The 15,254-nt window shown below is 41.9% G+C and overlaps 1 protein-coding gene across 1 annotated transcript; it reads left to right on the top strand.

Moving 5' to 3' along the window:
* The first annotated feature begins 593 nt into the window (after window positions 1-593).
* On the top strand, window positions 594-3,026 carry LOC115158372 (ADP-ribosylation factor-like protein 4D). The gene is made up of 2 exons (XM_029707221.1): window positions 594-750; window positions 1,727-3,026. The coding sequence occupies exon 2, from the start codon at window positions 1,853-1,855 to the stop codon at window positions 2,456-2,458; it is 606 nt and encodes a 201-aa protein (XP_029563081.1). The 5' UTR covers window positions 594-750; window positions 1,727-1,852; the 3' UTR covers window positions 2,459-3,026.
* The last annotated feature ends 12,228 nt before the right edge of the window (window positions 3,027-15,254 follow it).

The raw sequence follows: 15,254 nt of genomic DNA on the forward strand, positions 1-15,254 counted from the left end.
ACTTTGAAAGGCCGTGAACTTCACAAAAGGGATCCACTCGAACGCGGCCCCTATGACGCAATCCTTTGAAGAGACATAAAAACTGCATGCAGAGACTAGCTACATCTAATCACAGAATCGAGTTGAATATAATAGAATAACTGTTTGCGCAATAATACATAAGATCAATTCACAAACTGCATTGATTATATTTATGCTAAAACGTATTTTTCTCTGTTTAAAAACAAAGACAAAATTGTAATTTATTACTTTCCTAAATAGACAAAAATGCACTTGCCAATGAGCTCTGCAGACAGCAACAACAGGACAACATCAACTGCCTTTACTGAAGACAGATCTGACTGCTGGTTGTGGCATCATGACATGATAATGACAATGCAAGATTAAACAAAACTGTTTTGTTCAACGAATTCCATTCCATTCTTATCCAGTGTGTGGGTAGTGGTTATGTTTGACACAAGGTGGCGCCAAAGTCTGTCCATACCATAGAATTAGGAATTAGACAACTTTATAGGATCTCTATGGTCCATACACTCAGCAGGGGAATAGATTATTGAGTGACGTCACCTCGGGTTGTGGTTCTAGCGGTTGTGCGCGCTATTCCACTCCACTGTTATTGCTCCACCAATGCAGGGAGCAGACGGACAGATATGAGCGCGCAGAGATAAACTATATTTGGATGTATGAATATATGGATGTGGTCGCTGCGCTAGGATTATGCCATATTTGTACATTCAAGAGGTCTAGAAGGTAAATATATTTGACAATAGTTTTTATCAGGTTATTATACGATTTTGTACAGATAGAGATAGGGTATCTTACTGCAATGCCATCTGAGTTGTAATGCTATGCACATGGTTGGTTATAGCGGTTTCATTCCAGTAAAATGTCTCGCTCATAGAAGGCAAATCTGCAGTTTTATCACATATTTCATTCCTCAGAATGGTGCCAGAATTACAGTCAGGCTATTTTCTTCAATCTGATGTTCTCCCAATTAAAGAGTTGGGATGGCAGCAAAGACGTTTTCTTTTTATATAACAGCCTATGGAGAAAATATGGGTTGTGTTTATTGAAGTTGTGTGTTTTTCTTTAGAAACCAAAGCCTCATAAAAACAATTGGATTATAATCGCAATCATATCCCAGCATTAACTGCATTCAATGTGCAAATGCATAGATATTCCCTCATACATATTAAACTTGTAAGCAATGTGCCCCAAGACAGCCATTGGGATTTGACTGTATTATGAGGATTAGAATAGTGGCAAAAAAGACAACTATAACAACCAGCCACCAATTAAATGTTGTCAGCCCTACCGCTCCTTACAATTTTAAACCCAAACCATAATTTATCTTGATCAATTCAGAATCAAATTGTGCTGTCTGGACATTTCCTATGACCAACAATTAAATTGACCGTGTTTTAGGCTATGGCTGTTATGGTTGTGGTTTTATTCCAACAAAGGATAACCAATTGGTCTCAATTATTGCTTGGCTAGTTGCAATTCAATTGAATAAGAAATTGCATTAATCAGTCTCATTATATGCAAACATATCAACTAACCATAGAAGCAATCATTAATGTGTTGTATTAAAGTGTCTAATGACATTTCCTGTCTGTGTCATTGTTTATTATTGTGTAATAGCACCTCAATTGTTGTGATACCTGTCAATCTCATTGTCTAGTCTTTAAATAGTAACTCATTATTGTGTTTGTGTTTTGATAAGGTCCGCAGTCCTGCAGCCATCCAGTCTGCCACCTTCACCTTTGAAGAGGGTGCCAATGCCAACCTATTAGAAAGGATTAACTAGAATTTGCCACCTCACATAAAGAGGTGAGAACATCCCATTGCCATGGGGAACCAGCTGACCGAGATAGCCCCCAACGCCCCTTTCCTGCAAAACTTCCAGTCCTTGCACGTGGTGGTGATCGGCCTGGATGCGGCTGGCAAAACCTCTCTGCTCTACAGACTGAAACTCAAGGAGTTTGTCAAGACCATCCCGACCAAGGGCTTTAACACGGAGAAGATCAAGGTAGCGGTGGGCAGCTCGCGTGCCATCACCTTCCAGGTCTGGGACGTAGGGGGCCAGGAGAAGCTACGGCCCCTGTGGAAGTCGTACACGAGGCGGACCGATGGCATGGTGTTTGTGGTGGACTCCACCGAGACCGAACGTATGGAGGAGGCCAAGGTGGAGCTTCACAAGATCACCCGTACCTCGGAGAACCAGGGGGTGCCCGTCCTGGTGCTGGCCAACAAGCAGGACCTGGCCTCGGCTCTGTCTGTGAGCGAGGTGGAGAAGGCCCTGGCTGTCCATGAACTGAATGCCTCCACCCTGCACCACGTACAGAGCTGCAGCGCCGTGGATGGACAGGGCTTACAACAAGGCCTAGAGAAACTCTACGAGATGATCCTGATGAGGAAGAAGATGGTGAAACACAACAAACATAGAAAGAGATAAGCCTTTGGTTGTCCTGAGTTACAGGGATATTTATGTACTGACTATGTGACTCTTTGAGCGGAAGTCCCGCTCCTTTAAATAAAAAGGAGGGCTTTTTGGCCAACAAAGGACCAATTCCAGATGGCCCAGGGGTCAGGAGAAATGGATTTGGCCTTTATGTGACATGCAGTATTGATACACTGTGTCTTTCATACCTTGTATTAGCCACGCAGCTGCCATTTAGATGCAAGAAATACGTAATAGCCACGACAGGATGTAGCTGCCTATGACATATTTTATCACACAAAGTTGGACTCACTTGTTTACACCACAACACTTTAGAAATATGATACTGAACTTTGAACTCTGTACTCTGGATTTGAACAAAGACACATTTATATGATATGAAGCTAAATGGTATAGATATCAAATGGGACACCAAGGCTATTACAGTATTATTTTTTAAATTTAATTCCAAGTGCATTGCACTTCCGCCACCGAGTTTCAGTTGGATTCACAGACTGTTTTCAGAAGTTGTAAAATGTTTGTAACCCTGAATAATTAATAAATCAGCACACTGTATTAAATATATGTTGATATCTGTTGAGACAATATCATAGTGTAAAGCTAACACAGCATGCATTTTAATGGGGCTTGGACTTAGAAAGATACCAAAGACATTTTTTATTTAGCTGTATGTTGTTAAAGGATGGCAAAAGGAAGCCATCTTCAAATTTTATTCGTCACATGCTTTGTAAATAACAGATGATGACTAACAGTGAAATGCTTACTTACAATGCAGAGAGAAAGAAAATAAATGAATAATAGAAAAGTAATAATACGTAATAACGAAAGTAATAATAGATACACAATGAGTAACGATAACTTGGTTATCTACAAGGGGTACCAGTGCCGAGTTGATGTGCAGGGGTAGGAGGTATTTGAGGTAGATATGTACGTATAACAGTAGCAGCAGCGTATGTGATGAGTCAAAAAAAGTTAGTGCAAAAAAGGGTCAATTCACATAGTCCAGGTAGCTATTTGGTTAACTACTTAACTACATACAGTACCAGTCAAAAGTTTGGAGAAAACCTACTCATTCAAGGGTTTTTGTTTATTTTGACTATTTTCTACATTGCAGAATAATAGCGAAGACATCAAAGCTATGAAATAACACATATGGAATCATGTAGTAACCAAAAAAGTGTCAAACAAATCAAAATATATTTTAGATTTTAGATTCTTCAAAGTAGCCACCCATTGCCTTGATGACAGCTTTGCACACGCTTAGCATTCTCTCAACCAGCTTCACCTGGAATGCTTTTCCAACAGTCTTGAAGGAGTTCCCACATATGCTGAGCACTTGTTGGTTCTTTTCCTTCACTCTGCGATCCAACTCATCCCAAACTATCTCAATTGGGTTGAGGTTGGGTGATTGTGGAGGACTGGTCAACTGATGCAGCACTCCATCAATCTCCTTCTTGGTCAAATAGCCCTTACACACCCTGGAGGTGAGCTTTGGGTTATTGTCATGTTAAAAAACAAATGAGAGTACCACTAAGCACAAACCAGATGGGATGGCGTATCGCTGCAGAATGCTGTTGTAGCCATGCTGGTTAAGTGTACCTTGAATTCTAAATAAATCACAGACAGTGTCACCAGCAAAGAGCCACCACACCATCACACCTCCTCCTTCATGCTTCACGTGGGAACCACACATGCGGAGATCATCCGTTCACCTACTCTGCGTCTCACAAAGACACGGTGGTTGGAACCAAAAATCGCAAATTTGGACTCATCAGACCAAAGGACAGATTTCCACCGGTCTAATGTCCATTGCTTGTGTTTCTTGGCTCAAGCGAGTCTATTCTTATTATTGGTGTCCTTTAGTAGTGGTTTCTTTGCAGAAATTTGACCATGAAGGCCTGACTCACACAGTCTCATCTGAACAGTTGATGTTGAGATGTGTCTGTTACTTGAACTCTGTGAAGCATTTATTTGGGCTGCAATCTGAGATGCCGTTAACTCTAATGAATTTATCCTCTGCAGCAAAGGTAACTCTGGGTCTTCCTTTCCCGTGGCGGTCCTCATGAGAGACAGTTTCATCATAGCACTTGATGGTTTTTTAAATTCTTGACATTTTACGGATTGACTGACCTTCATGTCTTAAAGTAATATTTGAGCTGTTCTTGCCATAATATGAACTTGGTCTTTTACCGAATAGGGATATCTTCTGTATACCAACCCTACCTTGTTACAACACAACTGATTGGCTCAAACGCATTAAGAAGGAAAGAAATTCCACAAATTAACTTTTAACAAGGCACACCTGTTAATTGAAATGCATTCCAGGTGACTACCTCATGAAGCTAGTTGAGAGAACACCAAGAGTGTGCAAAGGCAAATTGAAGAATCTCAAATATAAAATATATTTTGATTTGTGTAACACTTTTTTGGTTACTAGATGATTCCATATGTGTTATTACATAGTTTTGATGTCTTCACTATTATTCTACAATGTAGAAAATAGTAAAAATATAGAAAAACCCTGTAATGAGTAGGTGTGTCCAAACTTTTGACTGATATGTAAGTATGTAGCACTCTTATGGCTTGGGGATAAAAACTGTTCAGGGTCATGTTGGTTCCAGACTTTGTTCATCTGTACCGCTTGCTGTGCGGTAGCAGAAAGAACAGTCTATGGCTGGAGTCTTTGATCGTTTTTAGGGCTTCCTCTGACACCGCCCGGTATAGAGGTCTTGGATGGCAGGGAGCTCGGCCCTACTGATGTACTGGTCCGTACGCACTACCCTCTTTAGCGCCTTGCTGTCGGATGCCAAGCAGTTGCCATACCAGGTGGTGATGCAGCCAGTCAAGATGCTCTCAATGGTGCAGCAGTATATATTTTTGAGGACACAAGCAAAATATTTTCAGCCTCCTGAAGGGGAAGAGGCTTTGTCTTGCCCACTTCACAACTGTGTTGGTGTGTTTGGACCATAATATATCCTTAGTGATGTGACACAAAGGAACACAAAGCTCTCAACCCGCTCCACTACAGCCCTGTCGATGTGAATGAGTGCGTGCTCGGCCCTCCCTTTCCTGTAGTCCAGCATCAGCTCCTTTGTCTTGCTTAAGTTTACGGAGAGTGTCAGGTCTCTGACCTGCTCCCTATAGGCTGTTACATCGTCGTCGGTGATCAGGCCTACCACCGTCGTGTGGTCAACAAACTTAATTATGTTGTTGGAGTCGTGCACAGCCACGCAGTCGTGTGTGAACAGGGAGTAAAGGAGGGGACTAACTGCGCACCCCTGAGGGGCCCCCGTGTTGAGGGCCAGCGTGGCGGATGCGTTGTTGCCCACCCTCACCACCTGGAGGTGTCCCGTCAGGAAATCCAGGATCCAGTTGCAGAGGGAGGGGTTCAGTCCTAAGCTTAGGGATGAACTTGGAGGGCACTGGTGTTGAACGCTTTGCTGTTGTCAATGAACAGCGTTCTTACGTAGGTGTTCCTTTTGTCCAAATGGAAAAGAGCAGCGTGGAATGCAATAGAGATTTCGTCATCTGTGGATCTGTTTGGGTGGTATGTGAATTGGAGTTGTGTCTGGGATAATGGTTTCTGGGATGATGGTGTTGATGTGAGCCATGACCAGCCTTTCAAAGCATTTCATGGCAACAGATGTGAGTGATAGTCATTCAGAAATGTTACCTTGGCGTACTTGGACACAGGGACTATGGTGGTCTGCTTGAAATATGTAGGTATTACAGACTAGGTCAGGGAGTGTGTAATGGTTGTCATCGGATTGAGACCAAAACGCAGCGGGTATATGTGTACTCATCTTCTTTTATTACGGAAAGAAGGAAAAAACTAAATAAACATGTACACCAAAAGAACACAACGACGAATAAACAGTCCTGTAAGGCCATAAGCTATACATGGAACAATCTCCCACAAACACTAAACCAAACACATACCCATATATAGGACTCTCAATCAGAGGCAACGAGAAAACACCTGCCTCCAATTGAGAGTCCAACCCCAATAAACAAAACATAGAAATACAAAAGACTAGACAGAACATAGAAATACACTAACATAGAACAGTACCCAAAAACCCGGAAATAATAAATAAAACACCCTACTAAATAAACCACCACCCCGAACCACATAAAACAAATACCCTCTGCCACGTCCTGACCAAAATAAAAAACAAATACTCCCTCTACTGGTCAGGATGTGACAGAGTGGTTAAAAATGTCAGTGAAGACACTTGCCAGCTGGTCAGCGCATGCTCTGAGTACGCCTCCTGGTAATCCGTCTGTTGAACGTTAACCTGTTTAAAGGTCTTGGTCACATCGACTCCGGAGAGAGTGATTGCACAGTCGTCCGGAACAGCTTGTGCTCTCACGCATGGTTCAGTGTTGCTTGCCTCGAAGCGAGCATAGAAGGCATTTAGTTGTCTTCATTTGATCACACATTAGGAAATGCGAATTGTAGTGTTTTTGAGGTGTAGAATGCTTTGAAAGTTTGTAATTGCCACATTAAATTGTCCGACTTGATTTATCCTAACTGAAAATGTATCAACTCCTAGAAAAATGTCCATTCATTATAATCCACATAATAATTCACATGTCCTGTTTCTGCAGGATTATTTTCCTGCTGTGGTCAAACTGGTCAAATTAAGAGCTGAACTTTAGACCCTAGACATTTTAATAGGTGTAGTAGGCTGAGGCAAAAATATCCTTCAGGTATGATTCTAATTTGGTTTATGCACAGTGCTGAGAGCTGTATGATGGAAAGGTTATTCAAAACTCAAATCCTTCCCTAAAGTGATGTACGGAACTTGACTAGTTTTCACTTCTGTGCTATAGATAATCATCATATAGCTTCTCTTTATGATAGTCTCACTGCCAGTGCCTGGGCAAAGGGAATGTCCTATTGCAAATCAGCCAGCAATGAAAGAGCAAAGTTCACCATAATCCCATAGAAAGAATAGGTAATATTGCATAAAAGAACAAGCGCTACTGTTGTTTACCGTTACATATGCATTCCTACTGCTCTCCAGTATGTTCTCCACTATTTGCATTATATTCCTTGGCATAAAGACACCGGTAATAATGACATGAAGGGCTCTTTGCCTCAAGTATCTCTTCTCCTCTATTAATGGCTGAGTCAGAAAGTGGGCTATGGAGAGAAGCACCCACCCCCAGTCCAAATCCATTTACTTTGATTTCCACTCAGCTAGGTTGATAGCTGCTTACATTGTAATTAAATAAATTAGTAGTGTGGTTGTGGCAACTTGTGGGTAGAATCAAACAGCTTCGGGGAATAATAAAGATGGATAGCAGTGGGCTTTGGCGACTATGGCAGAGCTACAATAGGGAACCTCTTGAGTCAGTAATGAATGTGATTGGTCATTCTATAGATCTGACTCACCAATATGCATAGAATGCAAGATTGCATACTTCAAGTAGAGGCTTTGGATTTGATCAGGCGAAAGTGTACACTTTAGATCTTGTGTATTCTTAATTATAAATACAATAGTGAAAATTAATCAAAGGAGGACTTTAAGGACAGGGGCAGATTACCAAAAGGGGCACACAGGGCACGTGCCCCGGTGGGCCCACAGATACTGTAGCATATGATAGCAAAATGTGTAGAATAGCAGGAAATTAGCTTAAAAATGGCTAAATGTTCTCTCAGCCTTATGGCAAAATGTGTAGAATTGCAGGAAATTTGCTTTGAAAAGGCTAAATGTTCTCTCAGCCTCATGGCAAAATGTTTAGAATTGCAGGAATTAGTTTTACAACTGCTAAATGTTTTGTCAACCTCATGGCAAAATGTGTAGAATTGCAGGAAATTAGTTTTAAAACAGCTAAATTTTCTCTCAGCCTCATGACAAAATGTGTAGAATAGTAAGAAATCAGCTTGAAAACGGCTAACTGTTCTCTCAGCAACTGTTCTCTCCATGTGTGGAATAGCAAACAATTACCTTTAAAACTCGTGGTAAAATTAAATTGACCAGCTAATTAAATGTTATAGCGGATAAGACACAAGCCACCTGCTGAGAAAGTCCAATTAAGAAGAGACACTACTGTCTCTAAGGCCTGGAGCAAACAAACATGCACTCTCCCTCCCCATCTGTGCTAGATACAGATACATACTGGCTGCCAAATAAATATGCTTTATTCTTAATCCAACTACAATTTTGGAAATAGTCCTTAATGAAGAAACAACAACAGTATTTCATATTATTCAGTGCTAATTATTGCGAAGATGTTGTTTTGTTTGAGTGCACTCAACTATAGAGAAATATTTGGCAGATGGAACATTGGTTGAAGCTGTTGATTTCCTGATAAAATTAAAGAAGGTTTTCTCAAAATAGAGATTCTAGAGGGAAATCCAGCAAACTCAACAATACTCCCAATTGAAAATGTTTGCTATTTTTGGACATTTCTATCACTGTTCTCTCCTAAAGGGTTTCTTTTTTTAATCCATTTGGGTCTGTCCCAGATTCCATAATGTACTGCAAGCCCATTGGCCAATTTCCAGATATGAGGTTATGCAGTGACCAATGAACCAATCTACAATCTACATTCCCATGCAATGATCATGTGCATTCTGCCAACTAAGTGTTGCAGCTTCTATAGAACACTGTACATTTGTCTCTGATAACGACTGATAAGGAGTTAGAGTATGTACCATCCGTTGATATACAGTAAGATACAGCAACCTTACCACAACCTTATAACAACCTTACCACAACCTTATAACAACCTTACCACAACCTTATTTCAACTGTATCACAACCTTATTTCAACCGTACCACAACTTTATAACAACCTTAGCTGACGCTGATTTGCAACGCATAAGTCTGTTGGTTGCTAAACAACAGTCTCTAGAGTCTGGGCCTCTGCACATTGACACAAACCATGACTGTGACCTGCATGATCTTACACACCAAGTTATTCACAACAATCTGTTCATTAAAACTTCTGAGGGGTATTTGTGGAGTCATCCTGACACAACAGCTGGTAACTGGAATTCATTAGCCTAACCTCAGAAAGGAAGTTGCTAAACTGACACAGAGTATTTCTCGACTATGGGAACTTCAATGACTTCAAATGGCAAATATTAGCATTTTGAATGTATGGATATGACTAGTTTTAATATAAATCCAGGAGAAATGAATGCCTCTTCAAAAAGGTAGCATCATTTCAATATTATATGCATGGCTGGCTTAGTTAATGCCTCTATTGAGAAAGGGATCCTGCGGTGGATGTAAATATGTTCTCTCTCCTTCAACCTCCTTCATTTTCCAATGCTGGCTTGTTTGCTAGGACAAACACAAGTGTTTGCGGGATTATGGGAGATGAAGCAGAGGAATCACGAGCTGACAGGTGGATCCCTAAAATCATTTTGTACTCTTGGAAGACCGGCTTATCCAATATCCAAAGGGTTCACCTTGGTATTCCCCATCTATCGCCCACCTCTGCCTTACTGTTGTCACGGTTGGCTCAAGGAAGCAGGAAAGGCAGAGTCAAGCGCAGGAGACAGAAAATCCGTGAATACACTTTTAATGAGCATCCACAACGTACGAACATGGTAGGGCAGGGCGCATAAAAACAAATGCTCCAAAACCCCAGCTCAGACACTAAGCAGGGATGCAGCCCACAATAACCTCTGCGGCAAACAAACACAGGCAGAGGGAAACACTCGTTCCTCAAACGACATAAGTCCTGACACAGAACAATCACGCACAACACACAAACCTACCTAGCTGGACTAAATACCCCCCACTAACAACTAATACAAAACAGGTGCGTACCTAACCTAGACCTAACCAACAGAAAGTGAAACAGAGGATCGATCGCTGGCAGCTAGTAGGCCGGCGACGACGACCGCCGAGCGCCGCCCGGGCGAGGAGGGGCGCCACCTTCCGTCGGTGTCGTGACAACTGTATTCTCCCCTCAAGTTTAGTTTTCACTGCATTGTATTGTGATGCTGTCTTCTACAAGCCTGTCCAAGATGCAGTATCAGAATCTCAATGGGACTCACCTGGGTAAATAACGAATATAAAAAAATGAAGATAAAATACATTTTCTGGCACAAAAGCTCTGTAAGGATATGCAGTTACTCAGTGCAGCAAGTCCAGCTTCTAAGTTTCTAGACAGCAGTGTGCATCTGGAGACAATACCATGTAAACTTGAGCACCTCAATGGTATGCCGTGTTTTATCCAGAGTGCTTTATCACACAAAGACTGCTAAGTTTCAGAGGAGCCCCTCTTTGGAACGGCAAAAAGAGGGACAACTGTGAGGCACTCACCAATCGGTGATCTGAGTGGGCGGAGGCAAGAGTTGAATTGATTTTGTGGTTGGATTTCAAAATTGTCCATTTTAGCCGGGGTTACCAAGGGGCCGCCAGGATTTCAAAGGAGCTCCAATCAATACGCAAACCCCTACTCCTCCATCTTGTGGTAATATTGGTCTAAATCTATGCGAAAATATCTTGGATTTCACTGATATTGGGATTGAAGAAAGCATGCTGACGTAGAGCTGGTGGTGAAAGTGGTCTTGTATGACAGCGTGTGTGTAGTGAAGGGTTTTCAGGGTGAGAGGGGGACACTGAGGTTCATCACTCAGTGGCTGACGTTAGAAGGCTGGATTAATCCTAGTTTTTTTCCCAAAGGCCCATAAAAGTGCCACTCTGGGCTCAATGAGAGTACACTCATAGAAAAAAAGGTGCTACCTAGAACCAAAAAGGGTTCTTCAAGCTGTCCCCATTGAATAACCCATTGAAGAACCCCTTTTGGTTCCAGGTAGAACCCTTTTGGTTCCAGGTAGAATCCTTTTGGGTTCCATGTAGAACCCTCTCCACAAGGGTTCTACTGTACATGGAACCCACAAGAGTTCTACCTGGAACCAAAAAAGGGTTCTACGACGGGGACTCTTTTCTAAGAGTGTAGGGACTATAGCCAGTACTGGAAGGAGTGATGGGGGAAAAAAAGAGTCCCAAAGGTGCTTGGGATCTTGGGTCATACATTCACCATGAGCGTATTCACTATAGGTTCCGTATGACTTGTTTTGCCTCAGTGTCTATTCAGGAAGTCAAGAGAAAGCACCCAAGTCCATATTTATTGGTCTTGAAAAACGAGCTTTAACACAATGTTGGTACTTCAATGTTCCACGAGAGATTGAATGTTTGCGTCAACCAATTGCCTTTGCCTGCGGCAGAAGAAAATAGGCTACCCAGAGCCACAACACATGGATTCAACTGTCTCCTTCTCCATGTCTTTGGCCACAGGTAACTGACACAAAATATTTTCCTATGAATAATTGATATTGCTACGGGAAATCAAGGCACATACATTCATATTCATTAACACAACTTGTACCTCTGCGTACTGTTGGCTGGGTGTGATGCATCAGACACTGTTAGCCTGGGATTTATCTTTGTCTGGCTGAGGCTACCTAGAATAATGGTTTTGTGAGGTTTTGTGAGGTTTATGATGTCATGTTTTTTAATTCATTCAAATTTAGCTGAGACCCAGCCAGCCCCCCAGAGGTCTCATCTCCCCACGACAGGGCTACAGACAACCCATCTGGAGCATGCCCGCCTTGCCTGGCTACCACAGTGGTGTGTGTAGGACTACTGCTGCCTGGCAGAAACACCACAACTGTTCATCTCTGCTATTAATTATATGTAGACCGGAGGAACTGTAGGGGCTGATTCACAAGATGATTGCTCTGGACTGGGTTTGATCTGTTGCTATTTTTATCTTGTTGTTGTTGTGTTATTGGAACAGGCAGGTTTGGAAATCTGCTGAATATGTGGGGAAAGTATGCATTACTGTAATCACTTTTAATCCACTTCATGGATTTGTACTAAAATTAATGTAGAATATACATACACATATTTTACTCATATAATATACTGGTAAGCACTGTATGTGCATAACAACGATGAATAAAGTTACATAATGACTTGCACAAAGACAAATGAATGTAATCCAAATGAATGCACCTGCCTTGGGCTCTATCCAGTGCCTCTCCACATGGCGTTTGTTTTCACTGGTCTCTGTCTGAGAGATCAGGCTCACCACAGTATCACGTGTGTGATCCCTCCATCCCTCCTGTACTGTGTCGACCATCCCTGACTGAAGAAATACGTGACTTCTCTCCATCTCCCCCAGGATCCTGTCACTTCAATTAGTGCTACAGCCTTGCTAGCCATGCACACTGTAGTGCTAGGGCACACTCCGCCTCTGCATGCTCCGTCAGCCGTGAATAATGGTGGGTGAGCAAGACCTTGTTGAAAAAGGGAGCGCACTTGTGAAGGAGCGCCCACGTGACCCGAGGAGCTCACAGGACAACTCTGGCTGTCAGCAACTTTGGAGGGAACCTCTCAACCCTTTCCAGGTTAGATTAAAAATACCGCCTCGCTGTTACTTAAACATCTCCCATTGCCCAGGACTAGATCTATTTCTGACATTAACTCTCCTCCCACTGTGTTCTGTAGATGAAAGCTAAATGCAGAGGATGGTAGCAGTAGCGATCGGCGTGTTTTGTAAGCTAGCGGCTTTTACATGTACTATTGGTAATATTTGGGCCCTGACATGGGGAAACCAGCTTTATGGATCTGTTGCGATTTAAACAAATACTGTAGCTCCAAGTGCAAACACACTAGGAGATAATGCAGAACTTCTAGTAGAAGCACGTTAGAATTCTTAACACATTAACTTACGCTGATAGGCAAAGAACAATGCTGTCCTATTTTATCCTCTTTGAAATTAGCTTTTCATCATTTGACAATAGTACTGCTCCTTCACATCCTTGAGTAACTGAGTGTTTGAGTCAAGTGACAAACCAACCGTTCAGGTACAGTAGCTCTACATCCTGTGAGTGTAGCGTGTCAGGACTAGATTAGACTTTGTGGTAAGACCCAGGGTTTCTGGCCCGGACTGTGTAGGGGAATCCATGCGGAGAAGATTTGGTATTTGGGCCCTTGTCTCCCCTTGTCTCTCAAAGGAAACATCAATAGTGCTTCCTTTGTTCATCACAGTTGCGTTCCAGTCTTTTAGAGGCCATTAAGCTCTGTTTTGGTCTCCTTTTTGATTGTTCAATCAATGATTGTACTGTTGGAGGGTTTTGGAACAGACTGCCAGCTGGTTCGGTTCAGAGAATGGACATCACGTTTTACCCTAGAATAGAGAAGGACCATGTTTTTTGGGCTCCTGTTGACTGATCTACAGTACCAGTCAAAAGTTTTGACACACCTACTTATTCAAGGGTTTTTCTTTATTTTGACTATTTTCTACATTGTAGAAAAATAGTCAAGACATCAAAACTATGAAATAACACACATGGAAACATGTAGCAACCAAAAAAAGTGTTAAACAAATCAAAATATATTTTATATTTGAGATTCTTCAAATAGCCACCCCTGGCCTTGATGATAGCTTTGCACACGCTTGGCATTCTCTCAACCAGTTTCATCTGGAATGCTTTTCCAACAGTCTTGAAGGAGTTCCCAAATATGCTGAGCACTTGTTGGCTGCTTTTCCTGCGGTCCAACTCATCCCAAACCATCTCTGGGTTGAGGTTGGGTGATTGCGGAGGCCAGGTCATATGATACAGCACTCCATCACTCTCCTTCTTAGTGAAATAGCCCTTAGACAGCCCGGATGTGTGTTTTGGGTTATTGTCCAGTTGAAAAACAAATGATAGTCCCACTAAGTGAAAACCAGATGGGATGGCGTATTGCTGCAGAATGCTGTTATAGCCACGCTGGTTGGGAACCATACATGTGGAGATCATCCGTTCACCTACTCTGCGTCTCATAAAGACACAGCGGTTGGAACCAAAAATCGCACATTTGGACTCATCAGACCAAAGGACAGATTTCCACCGGTCTAATATCCATTGCTCGTGTTTTTTGGCCCAATCAAGTCTGTTCTTCTTATTGGTGTCCTTTAGTAGTGGTTTCTTTGCAGCAATTTGACCATGAAGGCCTGATTCACACAGTCTCCTCTGAACAGTTGATGTTGAGATGTGTCTGTTACTTAAACTATGTGAAGCATTTATTTGGGCTGCAATCTGAGGTGTCGTTAACTCTAATGAACTTATCCTCTGTAGCAGAGGTAACTCTGGGTCTTCCTTTCCTGTGGTGGTCCTCATGAGAGCCAGTTTCATCATAGCGCTTGATGGATTTTGCAGCTGCACTTGAAGAAACTTTTAAAGTTCTTCAAATTTTCTGGATTGACTGACCTTCATGTCTTAAAGTAATAATGGACTGTCGTTTCTCTTTGCTTTTTTGAGCTGTTCTTGCCATAATATGGATTTGGTCTTTTACCAAAGAGGGCTATCTTCTGTATACCATACCTACCTTGTCACATCACAACTGATTGGCTCAAATGCATTAACAAGGAAAGAAATTCCACAAATAATTTTTTGACAAGGCACACCTGTTAATTGAAAGGCGTTCCAGGTGACTACCTCATGAAGCTGGTTGAGAGAATGCCAAGAGGGTGCAAAGGTGTCATCAAGGCAAAGGGTGGCTACTTTGAAAAATCTCAAGTATAAACCCTTTTTTGGGTACTACGTGATTCCCTATGTGTTATTTCATAGTTCTGATGTCTTCACTATTTTTCTACAATGTAGAAAATAGTACAAATAAATAAAAACCCTTGAATGAGTAGGTGTGTCCAAACTTTTGACTGGTACTGTATGCGAATGGAGTTCAATAGTTGGAACATGGAGTTAGCTTAGCACTGCTATTCCTAGACGTTACAGCTTCAGTGAAGATGAACTGTAGAACAAACTATC

This window comes from Salmo trutta, chromosome 2 (assembly GCF_901001165.1).
Source record: "Salmo trutta chromosome 2, fSalTru1.1, whole genome shotgun sequence".
Taxonomy (NCBI): domain Eukaryota; kingdom Metazoa; phylum Chordata; class Actinopteri; order Salmoniformes; family Salmonidae; genus Salmo; species Salmo trutta.